This window comes from Thunnus albacares, chromosome 15, assembly GCF_914725855.1.
Source record: "Thunnus albacares chromosome 15, fThuAlb1.1, whole genome shotgun sequence".
NCBI lineage: Eukaryota > Metazoa > Chordata > Actinopteri > Scombriformes > Scombridae > Thunnus > Thunnus albacares.
Window position 1 is genome coordinate 19,755,165 of NC_058120.1, and position 21,691 is coordinate 19,776,855.

Genomic DNA, 21,691 nt, shown 5'->3' on the forward strand with positions numbered 1-21,691 from the left:
CCCATCACTTACATTGTGAGCGCGTTTGAAGGGGATCTTCTAACCGGTCAGTATGAATAGAAGCAATGATTACAGCGAGCAAAACCTGTTTCAATGTTCATACGGGACCATTATTTTAAGAATGACTTGAAAATCATGAACCTAAGGGCGTCGAAGGTTTGGTTTGTTTCATCCAAGTTACAAAAGACTTAATTGTATTTTCTAACTTAAATAGAGCAACTGCCATTACGTCAATACACTGCAGGTGAAAGGAGTTGTTTGTGGTTCTCATAGAGCTGAAGCTACATTTGATAAATTCAACATCGCTTTCCAGAATCAGTGTCCTTGTTGCTGAATAATTTGCCAGATGGGCCACTTCTTGGGTAAAAAATAGATCCAATGAAAAGCGCCCACAGTTATGTTAGATATTCTTAAGAATAAGGATCCTTAAAACTGTGATAAAGATATGAACTAAGCAGGACTCACAGTGCAGTTAAAGTTACAAGATGTATTTCAGTTCTCTGATGGTCACAATTTGTCTACCAGAGAGAATATCGACTTGGCAGATTTATCGGACTGGTGCCAGCAAGGTGTGTCAATTATCCAGAGTAACAAGAAACTTTCTCTGGAAAAACGGTAACTTTTTTCCACCGTTGCACGAAAAATGAAATTCAATCTGCCGCCACTGTGTGGGAGTGGTGGCAGAAATTTCAAAACAAAAACCATCCACATAAATAAATAAGGGTCAAAGTGAGAAAACATTTTTTGTCACAAAAAAAAGGTCACAGCTCCCTGATCTATCCAGCGTGACAACTTTGATCAAGGAAATGAAAAAAAAACCTTGTGACGTGAACAGTATCATTCCTCTCTGGCACTGAAGAATCCCACAACCGTCAAGCGGCAGGTCCAGACATGAACCCTGCGTCAGTGTGCTGTTTTCAAAAAGAACATAGCAGAGAAATAGCTCAATGATAACTGGAAAAAAAATAAACAAGTATTTGTTGTAGAAGTAAGCACTCACGTAGACAACAATATCTGGCCGGCTAATATTTATGGAGAAAACTGCACAAAAAAAAACAGACAGACTGAAGGAAAGGGATGATTACATTATATGCAGTTTCACAATAGGTTACACATGTTATAACGAGGGAAGGAAGAGGTCCATGAAGGTGTATTAAGCTCTTGACAGACTTCATCCATCCACACAGTGAAATGGTGGTTCCACCAGCACTTTAGGTACAAGGAAACTGATGTGTTGACGATGATGAATATGCGTCGTTAACTTCTCCGTTTCCATGTTCATCCTTTCTTGGATTTGAAATGCAAAAAAATGTCTGTATATATATATATATACACACACAAAAAAAATAATAAGGAAACGTCCAGAAACGATGTTGCCAACTCAAAAAGTTTCACTGTGACATCACAGCAAAGTAGTGGTAATACATTATTTAAAAGCTACACAATTTATTAGATACAGTAGTTATAATACACAATAAAAATGTTAGCACTATACATAATGTATATAGTTAGAGCAGTCCATCACTACACATGCACATTTTCTAAAAACAGTAAAATATGGAGACATCTGCAGAGAAAAATGATAAAAGTGTCAAAAGGACAGGCAGATATAATGTAGATCCAGTGTAGGTAGGAATAATAGCAACAGTTTTATCGGACTCCGAAGAGCAACAAAACATTCAACCTCCAAGGTTTTGTCATTCAAGGACAGAAAGAAGAAATCTTTGGTTGGTGGTTTTTGAATTTTCAGATCTCTTAAGCAGTCTTTGCTCGCTCCTCGGTTAAGTCACAGCACGAATTCAAACACAACAGAGAATCAAGAAAAAAAAAAAAAGATAAAAAATTCATTGCACACTGTCAGACATACCAACACACTACACATGTTTTGCATATTTTACACACACCCAAACTAAAAAGCCACATAGACCGCAGAGCTTCTGTTCCAAGGGGAGTTTTCATAGCTGTAAAATAGTCTGAGGGGAGCAGGTCTAGTCTGGATCTTGGTGTCCTGGTAGTGGTTACTGCGTTGTGGGTTGTTTTTTTTTTTTTTTCTTTTTGTTTCTTTATAAGTCACATATCCTTTGGTAACAGAGCCGTTGTTTAGAGAATATCGTGTGCTGTAATGTGCTCATACAGGTCCAGAGTAGTTGTAGTGGTTTCCGTGCTGCGAGTCCGGAGGCTGCGGGCTGGGTTTGCGCTCAAGGTGTTCGCTCTCCGCTGTGTCCGGTTGCGTGCAGAGCGGAGGGCGCTGCTTGAAGAAGTCTGACACGTATCTGACCTGAAAGAACCGAAGAAGAGGGAGCGTCAAATCTGAGCATTTAAAGTGACGACTAATACTATGTAATGAAAGCAGGAGACGTAGAGAGAGAGGAGAGCAAGGGAGACGACGCATCTCCTGCTGGATTCAAATCAGGGACATTGACTACACTGGGCTACAGAGAAGCCCCTGAAACTTAATCATTTTTAATTGTTGTGGACACTTTCATGTGTTGATTCAACTCTGGTAATGTTTGAGGCTTTATTTTGCAGTCTTTGCGTATTCATAATAAGGTGCTTTAATACAACAAAATCACAAAAACTGCCTAAAACCACAGAATGAAGTCAAACACACAAATAACTAGAGTTGTAATCTGAAAAAAAAAACTTAAAATACATATATTTTAAGTGAGGTAACATTTCTTAAATGAATACTATATTGCAGGTCAGTACATCCTAGAAGTACTTCTGTTTTTAAATAAACTTATCATCAGGGACAGGCTGACAAGGCCAGTCCAGTTTAAAGCCTCCAACCTTTTCTATCAGAATTTGTATCATAAAATCAAATTAAGTTCCTGGGGGGAAAAAAATCATTGGCAGCCGTCTGTATCCCACAATCTACTGCACGCCAGGTGATATTTAATAAGTGTTCAGGCATTCTTTCTCAAACCATAAAGTCAGGAAGTATCATGTGACTAATGAAATCAGGCATAAACTCTACTGTTTGTTCTTGTTTGTAGCCTGGACATATGAATGAATAACGAGGTGACTGATGGACGTTAATGGAAATATTTACAATGAACTTCAACACTGTTTGTAAGTTGTCAATCATATGTTTATTTACTCGTTTATGGTGTCATACACATATGAGTGCTCAGCCCGCATGCACTTATGAGACACCAAAGTGGTGAAACATTTGTCCAACATAGACAAGACAAAAAAAGCTTCTTACGTTACGTTGCAAACTAAACACTTTGTCTTCCGTATCAAGCTCTACAGATAAAATCAGCCAAACAAAAGGTTCCTTTCCTGAAACACAGCTCAAGTCTCCTATAATCATTAATCCAGGAAAACTCAAACATTTTACTAAATAGTTTAGCCCTTAAATCATCATGTAACGAGCAATAAAACATGCTTAACTCAGTGGCAAATCATGTACTTAGGAATTCCTACGGATATGAGCTACTTTGTTGGCTGTTCAAGGACAACTTCCTGCTGGTAAACTTGATTATGGATTTTACAAGTTAGCAAAGATTGTCTAAATGCACAATAAGTTTTGGTCTTTGTTGGGCTACACTGTTTCACTTGAAAGGGAGAAGGAGCAATGTCATATTAGACTTCAGCTTCTCTGAGGGAAGGGAGGTAATGTGGGATGAATCACGTAAACATCCTGCATACACAGTAGGAGCTTTATAACAGACGAACCTTTAGCCCATCTTGATTGTACAATACACTATTATACTTACAGTGAGCACAGCGATGAGGGCTCCCTGCAGCAGTCCCACCAGCACATCGCTCCAGTGGTGTTTGTAGTCAGACACGCGTGTGTATCCCACGTACAGAGAAAACGCCACCAGGAAGAACTGGATGGTGGGTCGAACCAGCCGCGTCCACTTCCCTTGCATTCGGGCCTGGACATACAGCTATACACACACATTTAAAAAAAAAAAAATTTAATTCAACTGGTTGCATACAGTATATGGATAAGTCAGGAGAGGAGTCAGCAAAGAAACACTTTTAAGGAGTTTAGGAGTTTCATGTAAACAGGTCTATATTTCAAACATAATTTAGGTTTTTAATGAGCCTCTGCTTTAACATCTAATCATATTTATTTGTACAAAAATAGATTTCTGTACTAGTTTGAACATGTACAGAAACATGGACGCTATAAGGTTTGTTTTTTTACAGTTAACCATCTGAAACCCTTTCCTTAGCCAATAACTGTATAAATTATAAGTATAATTTACCCTAAAATAAACCAAAATAACTTTTCACCAAAAAGGATTAGAGATGCATAAAAAAGTTTGACATTAGTTAAATTATAACATTATGAGAGAAAAGATTAAGGCAAAGAGATTAAAGCCACAAATCCCACAAAAGCCACTGATGTTTAACTCAGTACTCTTCCAAAACTCTTTCAAAAATGGTCATTTTAAACATAAACACATGTATTATAGTTATCTGATAAATATCTCTAACTGTTGTATTCTTATCACCATCACTTTTATTGGTTCTGATATGAAAATGTCTGCTTTTTGTGAGCAATTATACTAATTGCCATGAGAATATGTAGTTTTGTTGACTTCTGACGGACAGATTCCTGTACAGCGGCGCTGCATGGAGCTGTTAATGTGACAAATGCTTTAGCAGCTCAAAGAGACTTTCAACATCTCACTTCTTAACACTGACAAAAAGATGAACCATTGCATCTGTCATCTTTCCGGCTATTGTGCAGTGTGTAGTATTACAACAATGATGTTTTTTAAACTTCAGCTGTGCGTCTTTGTCGACCACCTCCTCCTGTTATGAGTCACTTGTGTGTGTTATCGGTAAACAGACATTTCACAGATGCAGAGTCACACGCAAACGGAGGCACACTCACCGACAGAAAAAGCATGCAGTACATCCCAAAGGATGAGTGGCCGGAGTAGAACGACAACCTGAGGAACAAAACAGAAGCAGAGGAAAAATGACTGTGTTTACTCACTTTTTTTTTTTTTTTTAAAGAGAATTTCAACCAAAGACGCAATGATGTGAGAAAGAAGGATTAATTTGTTGTCAGTTTACTACAGTGAGATGCATATTATACCTTTTACTGAAGTACATATTTATGACAAAACAAGACAATACTACACTATAACATAATTAATTCCGGTTGAATATCTAATTCAATGTTACGTAAACATTACAGTTGTCATTGTTGCATGTTTCAGTGTACATTTGTATTATTAGAGACAGTGAGAGAGAGGCGGAGCACTGAGTTACCGCACCTGGATTCAGTCACGTTGCGCATGTTGCCCGTACAGTTGATCTGCAGCATGTATCCGTTACAGACGACTGGAGCGCACACGGATAAGAAGTTTGGGCGGGGACGACCTATGGTGAACTTGGCTAGGTCGGTCAGCGACTGGCTGACGGCTCCTCCAAACAGGAAGGTGCCCACTACCTTGTAGAGAGCTGACAGGTACTGGTTGAACTGGGAGTTGGAGTGCAGACGTTTGGTGTGCACCAGGTAGGCCTCTCCTGTAGTGATCTGTGGAGTGAACAGGAAAAGAAGAGCAAATATCGCTGTTAACGATCTGCAGTGAAACATTTAAACAGAAAGATATCTTCTTGGTCAGTTTTACTCACAATGACTATGGAGCAGATGATGGTGACGGCAGCCATGGCTCCGTGGGAGATGGTGTCTCTCCTGTAGGGATAACTGATGCTCTTGTCATCACAGTAGATTCCTCGCTGGTACGGGCTGAACATCAGCGTCAGGATGGCTGAGGGCAGAGCCGCTGGAGGGCGAGAGACGACAATAATAAGATACATGTGCCAGTTTTTTTTCCATCCAAGTAGGTGCGGCAAGTGATAAAAAAAAATTTGAAAATGTTTTAACGTGCCCTATCTTGTGGTGTTAATGATCTCCAAGACTAATCGCTTTTTCCACCAAATCTCATTGGACTTTGTGAAATTTTTGAGATAGCCTGACTAAAAGATCACAAACAATATCCTGCAGGTAATTATGAGATCATATTTAAAAAAAGAAACTTCTTTTAAGCACTATGGCCTACACCGAAAACACAAACGTAACAAAAGAGAAACTGATGCAGAAAAGATATAAATCAACAATAGTACTCAAGAAATTAGAGGTGACTGTAAGATGGTGTAGATAGTGACATTACTAGAGTGGTTTTCTGTTCTTGTTTTTTTGCACATATAAAAATATATTCACATATTATAAAAAGCATTTGTTAGAAAGATTATTTGAAGCAGAAGACCTTAGTAGAGCTACTTGTAACTGCTAAGTGAATGCAGGCATTAAAACAGCCATATTGTAGTCTTTGCAGTACACAAACTGTATTTTAAGAGCTAGAAGTCCATCCTGAGAGCAGCTTAGACCCTTCAGCTTTGTGTTGACAAGTGAACCACAACACAATGAAGCGCAGCTCAGGAAACAGCTAAGAACACACTGACGTACTAATCCTTTGGCTGCGGGCAGAAGTTCCAGCTCTGCCGAGTAAATGAATTTGTCATCAGCAGGAGTTCAGTGGCAACAGCTTCACCTCTGCAGGTCGCATTAACTCTCAACAGAGGAACTGCCTGTCGCCATGGATACACACTGTGCAGAACAGCCCTGACCTTTCACATCGGGGCACCGTTTACACAGTCGAGGGCCTGGGATCTGAAGACTGGACACACACTCACATACCTAAAGAGACATGTGCAGCCCCGAATGCAAACATACGCTCACCCCTGACAGATAAAAACTGGTCTATAACCTACAGATGTTTAAAAATACATGTATTCATCTTTGTGTGTACGACAGACAGAGAAATTTGGTTTGACAGTTTCTCTATGAGTGCAAACAAAAGACTTTGAGTGGCACAGAAGCAGCGAAAGGACATAAACCTGTCTCTTAAATCTGAGCAGGACAATAGTCCAATCTACAGGGATGCGTGATGTCAGGAACTTTCTGCACTACAGCCCTTAAATAGTTTTCCTGTTTTCAAGAACTTCTTGCTGGACTGCTGAAGCTAATAAGAGAGAGGAATGGATGGAGTTTGTTGTCTTAAGCCCGAGCTGTATATTTATTGGGTAATGTCGTAGAGTGGCTCTCCACTAACAGATTGCTTCCTTCCTCCAGAGTATGTGACTCCGCCAGGCAGGACTAGATGAACTCACATGAAGACACATAAATACACAAAAGGAAAACATGTTCCAGATATATAATTTTGGGGATGTAATGTCAACATGATGTCATGCACACATATGTGGATGTCTCCTGGTCAAGAGTGTGAATTAAGTCTGAGATCATACACACTGTGGCAGCATGACAGGTGTGAACCTTTACAGCTAAAGTTTCCTCTCTTCTGCGTCATTCTACATGCAACAACATAGCACACTGTAAGCATAAGAAAGTGTGAATAAACGTAGCTTTTATGAATGCAGGAGGAAGTTTAAATATGAAACTATGGAAGGATAAAACTGGTAGATGCTGCATGAAAATAAATGCATGTTCTATATGCATGTTTTAACACTTCACTGAAGGCATCTTATACTTTGTGAAATACTGAAACCCACACGTTACTCCAAAACTCAGCCTTAGTGTCTTCAGCAACTTTGGGATTTCAAAATGAATTCAAAACAAAGCTCTCTGAGTTTATACAATGTCTGCTGACACACCATGAGCTTGTAAAAGGTGTACTGTGGGACCAGCAGAATTTAAACAATTTAAGAGCTGCCAAACAAAACATGCAACTTATTTCAACCCATCTAACCCTCAGGCAGTATTAAAGGGCAGAATCCTCCACACTATATGGGGTAAGAAGTTATTAAGCCTAGTCGTAGACTGGAGACACATTGAAAAATGTCCTTAAAGAAGACATAACATGCACATTTCCAGGTCTATATTTATATTCAGGGGCTCTACTGGAATATTTTTGCATGAATTATAGTTTAAAAAACTGCTTATTTAACTTACACTGACCCTTTATGCAGCCCCTCAGTTCAGCCTCCGTCTGAAACAGGCTGTTTTAGCTCCTGTCTCTTTAAGGCCCCCATTCCCAATGAGCCCACTCTGTTCTGATTGGTCAGTTCCCGGAAGCTGACTTCCATCAGCTCCGGAGGCTACGTGAACAAACAGTAGTAATCCGATTTTGCTTCTTGTTCTCACTCTTTACTCGAAATATAAACTCAAATACATCCGCACATGTTCGAGCCCGATTCCGATCTGAAATATGTGAGTGGACAACGTGAAAAACCTTAACAAACTTGGCACCAAAGGCTAAAGAACGGATGGCAATTTGTGGGCATGCGCCAACAACCAGACGTCATCATGAGGAGGAAGTAGAGGTAACATTGCAAACGAAGCGTTCAGAGTAGGCTGAGTCTGGGCTTTCGGCTTTCAGGGAGCATTTTTACATACATTCACCTCAAGTTTTGGAACTTTGACTATGTTTAACATAGATATCCAACATTATATCAGTATAAGAAACAAAAAACAAAAAGCATGTTATGTTCCCGTTAAGGAGTTTAAAGGTGCAAAGCATCTAAAAAGGGGAAACAAAGATTGTATACCTTTGGAGAAGCAAGACATGCAACATATTTCAACCAATCTAACTCTCAGGCAGTGTTAAAAGGTCAGAAACCTCTACATTTTATGGGCCATGAAGTGATTAAGGCTAGTCGTAGACCTGAAACAAAACAACAGAGACATGATGAAAAATATTCTTAAAGATACCCTGTGGAGTTTATGACCACTAGTAGCGCTATGAAACATTGTTTTGATGGGCGGGTCCCCGTTTTCTTTGTACCTCATGTACCGCATGTGTGCACATGCAGCATGATATACATTCCTGCCTCCAGGTTTAAGCTATTCCACAGATCAACTGGTCGGTGATGATAATGTGCCAAAAACTGCAGCAACAAGTTAGGAAAGGCAGGGAAGAATAAGACTGCAAGCTAGCAGACACGGATGTAAACAATACAGGTCGCAAGATTTTAAAAACAGATCAGCTTTGCTAATGTTTTATGAGGAAGAAATATGAACTCAACATGTTTGTTAAGCGTCTCTCACACACACACACACACACACACACACACAATATATTTTGGTGAGAAAGAAGGACTTTTTTTATTGTTAAAAAAAAACAAAAAACTTCATAGGGTACCTTTAATCTACAAGTTAGGAAAACTAGCTCATAATAATGCAAACTAGACAGTGCTGGAGACTACCGAAGGAAAAAGTCAATACAGAATAGAGGTTATATGCATATTTACAAAGCAACAGTTGATTTTGTCTATGAAGCCTGAACTGTACAAGGAAACACATCTGAAAATATTAACGATTAATATAACCAATTCAAAAACCTTACAATAGACAGTCACTTTGGGGCCATAGTTACATTTTACAGTTGTGTTTTTCTTTTTTTCCATTGACTGTCTCTTTAAGCACGTATCAGTCTGCCACACCCACTAGTTTATGTCACTACAGAACACAAGACGCATGCAGTACTTTGCCTCTTGTAACAGTAAGGAAGACAATCTACAATACCTAATGTGATATTTGTTCCTTTTTTCTGCTCAAATGCCACCAATTATCTTTAATGACAAGCAGTTACCTCATTTAAGATAATTTATTTTCCTGAAAAGGAAGCCTCCCTTTTTACTCTTCACATCTCAGAGTTCATTATTGCAGCAGGTCGAGCGTGCTCTTAGCTCCTCTTTGAACTGAGGCCCAACCATTGTTTACTCTGCAGGGTGCAAGGATAACATTTAGATAAGAGACTGCTTGTTTGACAGAAGTCTCTGGTGGCTACACACTGCCAGGGTGGAGATGTGAGTGGACAGAGTTGGGCAATGGCCTTTCAAACACACACACAATAACCACTGCTAAGCTTATTTAACAACAGAATCAGTGAGGAAGTCGATTCCCCTTCGTATCAAACATGCTCCAGCAGTCTCTGGGAGGCCAGCCCATGGAGAGCTCCTATTATCTGAGTTGGACGGGCTGTTTTTATCTGCTCTATTATTCCAGAAGGCCTGGTATGTTTTTATAGGCCCGTGCTGGTGGGGTGGTCTCCACTACCAGAGGCCTGGTTGAGCTTGGGGGAAAGGGAGAGGAGTCCGTAACTCTCCCTGAATTTACCCCAAAACTTCCAGAGCTCATTGAAACTCTTAATCAGATCATTCATGTGGCAGAACTAGCAGGAAAATGTAATATAATTATTTCTCATGAAGCAAGTTTTCTTTCTTGTTTAGTTTTATATATTGTGATAGAGAATTTTACTTCCTTCTCTCTCTGAATGTCACTTTATTAAAGTGTTCTCGATAACTGTTTCTTTCTACATACTGATTATTACTACTTTTTAAATGTATTAATTCGATGTATAGCTATGTTATGTTATGTATGTCATCTTATTCTTTGGCAACATGTTTCCAGATCAAACAAATTTTAAATCAAAAGAAAGCGGCGATAAGTACAACAGAGCTTGCCATTATTGGAGACATACTTTAAAAAAATTTAAAAAATCTTTTAAGTTTTCAATATACAGTCTGTCATAAGAAAAGAGTAAATATGGAAACATATACAGTAGATAAATAAATAAGTAAAGTAAGTAAGAATAACTAATAAATAAGTAGGAGGAAATGTAACTGAGTTTAGAAGGAAGTACATTTAGTGAATTACTGTAATAGTAATACTGAGATTGTAAAAGGAATAGTAGTAGGAATTACTGGAATAGTTCACCATTTTGGAAAATTTTCTTCCTTTTCTGAGAATTAAAGGAGAAGATTGTTATCACCTTAATGAGCTGGAGCCAGGAAGCGATTAGCTTAGCTTTGCAATGAAGACCGGAAACAGCTAGCATGGCTCTGTCCACGGTGCCGACCAGCACCTCTAAAACTAACCGATGAACATCTTGTTTGTTTGACTAAACTGAAACATAAAACTGACAATTTGTGGTTTTAGGGGGAGGAAGTTGCTGTAAAATGATTGATTTCTTGGCCAAACAACAGCCAGGCAACCAGTGGAGATCCTGCACCGAAGCGCTAGCCAGATAGCTAACCTGTTGTTCGTGTGGTTTCTTTCCAAACAACTTTCCCAAACATGAGATTTTCTAAAAATGTAAAGTTTTGTGTCTGCAAAATGTTTTAGAGAATATTTTCAGCCTGTACAACACTTACTGACTTTCCTTCTGTTCTTTCCTTCCTCCTTGCAGTCATCAGATCCTTCCTTTCATTCTTTACCTGATCTGGAATTTCCCATAATTTACTTGAAAGAAAAGCTAAAATCTAACCTAACCGTAGTCTAGTGTACTTTGACCTCATGAGCACATTTTAGTCCTAATACCTGTTGCAGGATATTTGGTTGTACTGCAGTAAATAAGTGTCCACTATTTCATCCTACTCTGACATCTTACATGAAGCTGTTGAGTTTTTGTTTGATTTATACTTTCTCCGTGAACTTTTACAGCTGCAAACAATGAAGAAATTGGCTCCAAACTCATCTAAAAAGAGACAAGCAAGACACGCACACACACACAAAAAAAGTTTCTGCTGACTTTTTGTCTTCAGTAACAAAAACGTCCACGGGAGAGATTTGAAAAGAGAAAAAAAAAAAAAAAAAAGGAAGAAGAGAAAGTATTGTTTTACGCTTTCACAATCTCTCCTGGCAAGAACGCACCCCTGATTCCACTTTGAGAAAATAAACATGATGGAATTTGGGATCAGACACAAGTACAACTTCCCCTTGACCTCTGACCCAGCGGGAAGTGGGAAGTGTTCCTGTTATTCAGCCCTTAAGATGAGTGGCTGAGGCCAACAGTGGGCCTCGGCCACTCATCTTGAGGGCTGAATAATTGAGACATTTACAGGGAACAGAACCAGTAACAGGTAACGGTGTTGGATGCAAACATTTGCTTGAGGTCTGCTGAATCTCAACAGACGACTGTGAGTGCTGTGCTGGGCGACCTCACGGTCTGTTAGCTCACAAGGATTTGCAACCGGCGTTCCACGTCACACTGGGGTGTTGCAGCAGCGGCTCAGCGCTCAGAAAACCAATATTTAACTTGTTTAAAAGACCCTTCTTTTGTGTATTTTGCCAACTTCTTTGCTCTGTCTTTCCCAGAAATTGCCTGGCAAACATTGTGTGTAGTGCTTTGGATTTTAATGATGAAGTTTCTGGGGTTTTGAGTTGGTTTTTTTTGTCTGTAATAGTGGCTATCATTGTTCATCAATTTTTTGGAAGGGTTAATCTCCTACTGAGTCCAGGCAAACTGTTGGTGGAAAGAAAGTGCTTTGCTTCCTGTTAGGCCGGGGATTTTTCCTGGGAAAGTCCTAAACGACACTGGGTGATAAAAAAGCTTTTTCTTGGTATATCCGCTGTATTTAAGTAGAAAAACACTTGTTGTATGAGAAAGCAGAGCATCACTACTTTAAACAACAACAACACTGCAGACTTTTTGTGTTGGATTGTGCCCTGTTATGAACGCATGTTTGTATTTTATTGAAGCTCTGTTATTGTTCAGATTATTGTGAATCCACAAAAGGATCGAAAGAAAGAAAAGATAGAAAGAAAGAGAAAGAAAGATAGAAAGGAAGACAGAAAGAAAGAAAGGAAGACAGAAAGAAACAGAAAGAAAGAAAGGATGGATAGAAAGTGATTGAAAGAAAGAACAAAAGATTGAAAGAAAGGATAGATAGAAAGAAAGTCAGAAAGAGAAAAAGACATAAAAAAGATAGAAAGAAAGCCCACAGCCCTACCTTACTCAAGACAAATTTTCAATGAGTTATCAGTTCATGAATTGATGAGGATATGAAACTGATGAAGAACATGGTTGGTCCTCTTGCAGATGAGCAATGAGGGGGAATCAGATTTGTCAAAAAATTCTTGAGATTATCCTTTAGAGCAAATCTAATACTCTCTAAGTTGAGGTCACCCAATGAATCACTCAGCTAACATACTGAAGGTTGTTCTGGTGTTCACCAGTGTGTTTTACTACAACACTGGTGAACCCCAGAACCACTGTGTGTAGTAAAGCTTTCAATCTGACCTTATTTCGCTTCCCGTTCGTTTTCTGTGAGGAACAGGAAACATCGGCTTCTGGTCACGAACGAACCAGCCTCTTTCACTTCATGAGTTCAGTCTCATTTAACTTTCAGAGACAAAATCCTGAGGCTCTCTGATTTTCAGTCAGCTTACGAGGAAATAAAGATGTGCACAAAAAGTACCTATGGCATAATTACATTTATCACGATGCACTGAAACCTCAGTCAGAACACTTGAAGTTTACTTTTTCCACTAGCAGAACCTGTGCAACCTTAAAGGATGGGTTGACATTTTTTTCAAGTCCGTCTTAAAACAACAGTCAGGTGCTCAAATGAATGTTGAAATAGGTTTTTCCTGAGTAGAAGGCAACACGCACACACCACTTGCTTAGTCTCTCCTGTGGTGCAGGGAATTGAAACCCCCAAAGATCCAGTTCCAAAGAAAAAGAGTCAATTCTCGCATACACTTATCACCTCAGCATTCATATATTTCAACAAAGTGTTCACATTTCCTTCACGACTGTAGGTTTTTCTTACCATAATCATTCCTCCTGTTCATGCTGACCATTAGAACATCCTTTCATAATGCACTGACAATGTAAGTGATGGGGCCTCCCTCTGTGAAACAATGGATTTAGAAGTTTATCTGAAGCTAATATGAAGCTTCAGTTGTCCAAATGAGTCAAATCTTTCAACGTTACAGTCTTTTTAGTGCCAAAGTCCCTCTTTTTGTTACTCTTCTTGCACCGCAGCTCAACAGGGAAACACAAAGGGGGAATTTGATGCTAAAAAGGACTGTAAATGTGGCAGATATCCACTTGATATGACTAACTCAGACTGCTGAAGCCACATATAATCTTCTGTAAACTTTGCATTTTTGCACAAAATGACTGTTTGGATACACTGTGGATTTTGGCCCCCATCACTTACTTTTAAAGCGCATCTGAAGGGGATCTTTTAACAGCCAGTACGAAGAAGGAAAAACCCCTTTCAATGTTCATTTGGGCACCTGACTGATGTTTTAAGACACGCTTGAGAAATTGTGAACCTGTCCTTCTGTATGAATACATCTTTTATCTTTCATTGTTGTGAAGTTTTCTGTTTTGGTCTTTCATGAAAAACTGCACTTGAATGAAAACTGAAAGAATGAGAAATCTGGCACATGTATCTCTTCATTGTATCTAACAATTTCCAACCATTTTCTATTATGAAAATTGCATTTAGAAGAAATTGCATTTGTGCAGCTTTGGTGGAGGCATTTGCTCTCTATGATTTGTATTATTTGAACCATCAACAATTAGATTTTCTGAACAATCAATCCTGCAGACCTTGGAGGCGCATATCTCACGGGAGTGTGAGCGAGGTAATGCTGAAACTGACAGTGACCTTTAACCAAAGTCAAAGAAAACAGAAATAATTCTCCTCTCTCACATTCTCGCATTAAAACCACCACAGTACTGAGAGGCCTTCTGAAACCACCAAAGAGCGTGTATTTAACTACACACACGCACACACAGAGTCTATGTACAGTAACATTTCTTATAATACTGTGTTTTACAAGCCCAAACTGCACACACAGACACACACACTTTCTCTTTAACATCTCTCTTTCATTTTCACACAGGAATGTCAGAGAGCAAAAGTCAATACTACCCACTTTACTCTGACACATATTTGGCAGAAGCAGATACTGTGTGTTTCATGTGTGTGTGTGTGTGTGTCTCAATAAAACAGATGGAGGAGCGTCTTAAACACGTCACTAATTGTTAAAACGGCACATAAATAACATTTTCCAGAGACAAACAACAACAACAACAGCTGTTTCTAGTCACTCGCTGTGTCGCCTCTGCAGCAAAACTCTTCGAATTCTTCAGTAAAATCATAAGTTTGCATGAGTGTTGCTCACAAACACTTTCATTTCCTTAGTGCTGATTCTCACCTAAAACAATTAATTTAATGTTAAGTCTTCTATAATAAACTGAATACTTTAAGATATTAGACAGCGAAGACGTCACTTTGGGCTCTAGGAACTTGTGACAAGCTGTTTTTGGTATTTATTGACGTCTTTAGACCAAATGATTACTTGATTAACCAAGAAAATGACTGATAATGATGATAATCGTCAGTTGCAGCCTGATATACATCTATATGATCAAATACATGCAACTAAATTTATAAATGCAACACTTTTTTTCTTTCCACTTGGGAAAACTGTATCTTTAGTGTTCTCCTCATGGCCTACCAGTAGGTTTACGTAGAAATTCACTGGAATTTGAAACATCTCTCATCCTTCCGTTTCATAAACCATTTTCTTCCTCTTTCGTTTACACTGGTTTACATTAACAGACGTATTTTAACTGTCTCTGTTTTACAAAGAAATACATCATGGTTTCTTCGTTGCTTCCTTCTCTGGTCATGAAATTTAAAAAAATGGGAGGTAAAAATTTTAATTATGTGAACCTCCTCCCCCATAAGTTATTAGTGCTAAAATTGATGTTGAATGTTAAAAGGCTTGAAGGTTAAAAGTGGCTCCATGTTTTGCATTACAGACTTTCTTATTGATTAAATACTGATGTGATATTACAGCCTATACTCTCAGAGTGTCAATATAAGTATGTGAAAGTGAGTCAAACACGTTCACTAAACAGTTACTGAACTGAATTTTCAGAATGACTGTTATTTGCCTTTAGGTTTTAGGGGGTTACTGTCCTGAAAGAGTTTGGCTCCTGACACCAAACTTAGGGACAAAATGATTTGCGGTCACAGACCAGATAATGAAGCAACAGTTTTAAAGACATCGACTTCTCTCACCTCTGACACGACTCAAATTTATCTCAATCTGCTGCTTTGTGTGAGAACTATTCGCATCATTATCAAACCCTCTTTTGACCCTGGCACAGACCAAAGTACTTGCATAAACACAAAAAAGGAATAACTAGAGTCATAAAAAGTAAATAAACAGCGATGGTGTAACTACGATACCAGCAAGCTCTGTAACAGCTGGGCTCGTTCTTGTTGACAGAAAGACTACAGCTCTTCATTGTCTCAAAATGTACAAACACCATTAAAAATGGGACAAACAGCATTTAAACAGCATTACAGCCGAGAGCAATGAGTTCAAACAGCTTCTTCAGATGGATTTGCTCGGCTTTACGTGGTAAACAACTGAAAACAGGTTTCTAAACAAGAGGGTGATGGTCAAACAGGACAAATCACATGACAAGACCAGATTCACAACATATTTTATTCACTTTAACTGTTGTTGCTTTTTGTGTCCACTCCATGGATGACAAAGAAAAAGAAAAAGATGGAGACTGGAGGGTAAAGTGAAACAAAAAGAGATATAAATAACAAAGCAGTTACATAAAACAGAGCAATCTGTTCTCATAAATGATAATTTTAACATTCCTGATAATTTGACTGATGCAAAATGAAACTGTAGCATGTATTTGAACTCAGAGTGTAACATCCCTCTGCTGAGGAGACATCTGTGTGTGTGTGTATGTGTGTGTTGCAAGTTGGGTTAACATCTACTAATCTGCTATCTGCAGTGGTAACAAATAATGGCAGGATGGATGTTTGACTGCAGAGGGGAAGAGGGAGAAATAAAACACTGAGCAGATTCAGAGATCAGTTACAATCTGGACATTCAGCACATTCCAGCCATATCACTCACTCACTCTCACACACATGTACACAGACACACACACACACACACACACGGTTTCCAGAAAACTTTTCTAAATGAGGGGGGATCAAACTGATGATAGTTTACTCTCCACACAGATCAACAGCAGCCCTCACAGGAGACAATACAAGCACAAAGAGGGTGGAAAAATGAAGATACAATGACATCTTGCTGGATAATAAATCAATATAATATTGATAATATTTCAGTATCATCTAGGATTTTATAATAAAGATATGTTAAAAGTTTTTTTTCAAAAAGTTTTTTTTAAAAAGGGGGACTCGAGCACCAATTTTAGAGAGATTTTGAGAAAATAATTCAGTCGTCAGAGTTATTTCAGATTGAAATTCATAACGGAAAGCCTGCGTTAAAAATGTGGCTGTATAGTTCGAAAGACGTGGACATTTACCAGGGTAGGAGGGTCTACTGAAAGACACCATCAGTCACATTATGGGAAATGTAGCATCCAGGGGTTTTGGGGCATGATACACTTCTCGGGATTAAAAGTCAGGCTTCAAATTTTCTCCCAGACCCCCCAGACTAACTCTACTACCATTACACTACCGACCATCAATATTAGGGAGTAAAAATTTTTTTTAATATAAAATCAATATAATCGGCCAATAATCTTATATATACACACAATATATACATAAACACGCATTTTTTGCAGTGATCACTCAAATATGGTTATCAAACACATGTGACAAAGATACGTAACGGAGGCATCATGGTGGTAAAATGACATCACACTGCAATGAAACAGTAAACTTCACAGCGAATTTAATGATTATCAATAACTATAAATAAAAAACAGAACAAAAACAACCTCACGTACGTATATATTAAACTTGAATTAAGAAAAAGGATCAAATATATGTAAAATGCTGCCTATATCACTTTAAAAAATATTGGCCCATACTGGACAACACATACAGTGATACCGATATATCTGTGATAGGCCGATATCGGTCGATAATATCAGCTGACCGATATATCGATCGGGCTCTGATCTGGATACAAAAGGACAGTGAATCATTTGACTCGTTTGGTCAACATGTGTGATGTTAAATCATATCACAAATGATTTCAAAAAAGTGTCACCTAAAGCAGCGATCGCGAGATAAACTTAGTAGATCATGAGATGATCGCCTGGGTAAAAATTAAGAAAAAATGAAATTCTGATGGAGACGTTGTGTTTACTTTTTTCAACTTTTCTAACATCTTTGCTTTTCTTCTTCTTCTTCCTTTTTTTTTAAAAAATCATATTTTATTTAGTTTTCTTAAGTAATCACAACAACACAGTGGTTATACAAATCAAAAGATGAAAATAAGATGAATAAATACACAAAAAATAAAGTCAAAACAAATAAACTCACAGAAAAACAAAACTAACTGACTATATATCCTCAACACCTCTAACGAGTTGTCTATTTTAAAGCCATGCAGTCACAGTTGTGACATTAGCTTTGTGAATTTTGGCTGTAGAGTGGTCGAAAAATTAAAATAAAAGATATAATCAAGCTGAGTTCTTTTACAACTGATTCTATATCAAGACCCTCCTTTAATATGGACTTTTTTAGCAACAGTTGAAAGATGCGAAAAAGATTCATTTTTGTAAGTTTGTCAGTCTCATGCTTGTTGTGTCGCCGAGTAGAAGTAAAACTGAACATTAAATCTTGTTCTTTCTTGTGAGTTACTGGATAGTTTGACCTCCTCAAACTTAATAAACATTATTCAAATGAAACAACCCAAGCAGAGAAAAATCAAACTGACTGTAGCTCTCACAACTGTTAGGCACGCAGCCTATGAAATGGGGTCACAGAGAGATTTTGCTTCATATTAAAAGGGGTCACAAGCAAAAACAGGTTGGGAACCACTGACCTAGAGCACCAATTGTGATCCTACATATCGTTATATTATAAGACATTTGTTTAAAATATGACAATATTTCAGTTTGTCAGTGCTGATTTTTTTTAGTCTATAAACAGCTTCTCAATTGGATTTAACAGAAATGATATAGATTACTATCAGGATACCGCCACAGATTGTATCATTGTCACCCACCTGTAAGTTATAAAAATGAATCAGACCGTAAATGGTTTCATTTTTCAAAAGGCTTCTGACTAACTATACACACAGCATTAAATCATCCGTCACACTTTCTCACTCGATATGGGGAAATCTTCAGTTAACAAATCATGACTCATCACTTGGTAATGATACATCACATCTCTGATTTCACAATAATAAAAAAAAAGCTGTGATGTTGAACAAGTTCCTTCTACATGAGCAATCGTTTACCGAAGGAAGGATTAAAAAGACGCCTTTAACTCTTCCAGCCCACTGACAACTTGACAGATTTTTTTCTTTTAAATAAGCTGATCAACAAGTCTAAGAAATCCTTAGAGTAAACGGATTTTGTCAGAGCTCCAAAGCTTGGACTCTTTTTTTTTCCCCCCTTCACAAAATGGACACGCAGGGCGTTGACAGTGTGCACCTTGTGAGGTATGCACACACATGAACATACATCTTGAGTGAAGAGGGGGCTGAATAGCAGACTGGTCATTATCATTCCTCCCTGTCAGTCAACAGATGGGTCCACAACTGGATGCACACATACACACACACACACAAATTCTGTAACCTTCAGTATTTCTTGCTGACTTCACAGGGACTCTATTGCAGACAATTTCTAGTTTTAACCTTATATTTCCACCCTAAAAAAAAAAGAAAAAGAAAGAAAAAACACCTCAGAATAACCACAAGACTGCATAAAACAACTTGACAACTTCTCCCTTCTTTCAGCGCCTCAACTAACTACAGCCTCTTCCTATCAGATGTGACACAAACAGCTGGAAGATGTCAAATCTGTTCGACTAATGGCTTTTTGTAGTCCCCGGAGTCCAGGGCAAGTCACAACAAGCTGTTTTGTTCACTGTACAGCATTCACACACACAAAAGGGTCTAGATTTTCCAAAACAGGATTTTAAATGTCACACAGAGAAAGATTCATTAACAATGATCTTTGCTCTTCCTCCTAACCCCAACTTTAAAAAAGAAAAAGGCCACAGGGTGCAGGAAGATAAATATGCAACAAAAAAACAAAAAAAAAAGTATGAATGTGTCCACAGAGGGGCGGGAGACAGGTATGGGTGCACACACTCACAGCCATGCTGCACTTAGTGGTCTAACACGCCAACCTGTGGGCAGTGAAAACACTAGGAATTCAAGTTGTGAGCATGTCATCGCAGATCAGCATATCATTACTTTGAAAAGCTAAAAGTGAGATAAGATAGCATCTTAACCCGAATGACTCCGGTGAAGAAATCACTGCAGTGACAGCAAGAGATCAACAACAAAAAAAAGTCCCAGCAGCATTCTTATTCAGTGTTGGGAAAGACTCCGGCTTGTTTGAACAAGATAGGGAACAATGATGACTTGCAATGTTTAATTGTACTACTGAGAATAAAAAAATCACTGCTAACTTATATGTGCATGTTTTTTTGACACAGAAGATAGTGCAAGTTCAAGAGTATGAAGTCAAACAGCAGTTCGTAACGTCTTCCAATCTTGCAGAAAGATCCATGAAGCAACAAGTGAAAGTCTATAAATCATGTGTGTTATATTTGTTGGGCAATCCCACACGTCACCGTGCAAACTTCAAGAAAGTACTTTTCCTATTTCTTTATTCAGCCACATAAAATCACGAGTTAACGCACAGCAGATGAGCTGCAGAGCCTGAAACCAATCATGTTTTCAGCCATGTTGTCAACAGGAGGAAAAAAAGAATCGTAGTCACTCACCAACAAAGACACAAAGAATATCCACCACGATTAGAATCAGCCTCTTTCCTTGCTCTGGCATGTTTCCTCCGATGCCGCCTCACTTTCATGAATAAATAAATCGCGTTTAAAAAAAAAAAAGCGCAGGACGGAGCTGTAATCTAAGAAACGCTTGGAGTTACAATGGGAAAAGTACTATCAGGATAAGTCGACCTGCTCGTTCTTCCGGCTCCGCTCCTCTGTGTACCTGTCTGTCTCTTTGTGCTGTGGTGTTTCAGGTGAGCTGCAGGGGACGCATTGCTGCGTCTGGGTCTGCCCCTTTTACGCACGGTGTAGGGGGCGCGTCTTCCAATACGGGCTGACAGGAGGAGACTGAAGGAAAAAATCCTCAACAGCCTTATCTTCCCTGCCTGGATTTGGGTAATCGAGTCCGAGCAGTGAAATAAAAATTTCCGGCTCTATCACATGGTTAACTTTTTGGGTAAAAACATAACTGATAGTCTGGAGGGAATTTTAAGAGTGGAGCTCTCAAAATGTGTGCAAACTAGTATTATCAGACTAAAAAATGATGCAAACTCTCTTGATTTTGGATCAAAGTTTTACCAAAATGGTAACTCACCCATAATGTATGACTCTTCCTTTTCAGATAGAGAGATCTTTTTGTATTTATTTCTACATCATAGAAGCTCATTTTACCAGGCAAAGCAAAAACAGATAAAATTTGGAATTATACAAGCAAAAACACTCATCGTAACTCAAAATTATGAGATACTTTGTCAAAATTTTGACTTAAAATCCCATAAATTTGATTTTAAACACAAACTGCTTTACCATCTCATAATTCTGACATTCTTAGCATCTCACAATTTTGACATAGAAGTCAAAAATGTTGACATAAAAGTGATACATTGGCTTAGTATATTGTGATTTTGACTTGAGTATGTGTCTGTATATTAGGGATGTGCAGAGAGCCCAGTATTTGTATTTGTATCTATATTTGTTGAGGCAGCAAAATTATTTGTATTTGTATTTGAATAAAAGTGGAAAGAGGCTTAAAAATCCTGTTTTTGTTTTTATTACGCTTTTAATTTTAGAAAATTAAAGTGTTACAATAAGTGTTCATGAATAAACTGCCTTACGAAGGAGGTTCCTATGAATCGGAGTCTCCCAGATCATAGGCAACTGTGCTGACTACTGAGCTAAAACT

The 21,691-nt window shown here is 38.4% G+C and overlaps 1 protein-coding gene across 1 annotated transcript; it reads right to left on the reverse strand.

Moving 5' to 3' along the window:
• Positions 1 to 1,013: 1,013 nt before the first annotated feature.
• Positions 1,014 to 20,844, reverse strand: LOC122998173 (phospholipid phosphatase 2-like). Its single transcript, XM_044374911.1, has 6 exons — positions 20,506 to 20,844; positions 5,608 to 5,759; positions 5,247 to 5,509; positions 4,859 to 4,916; positions 3,723 to 3,899; positions 1,014 to 2,278 (listed from the first exon to the last, which is right to left on the reverse strand). The coding sequence occupies exons 1-6, from the start codon at positions 20,564 to 20,566 to the stop codon at positions 2,129 to 2,131; spliced, it is 861 nt and encodes a 286-aa protein (XP_044230846.1). The 5' UTR covers positions 20,567 to 20,844; the 3' UTR covers positions 1,014 to 2,128.
• Between the last annotated feature and the right edge of the window lie 847 nt (positions 20,845 to 21,691).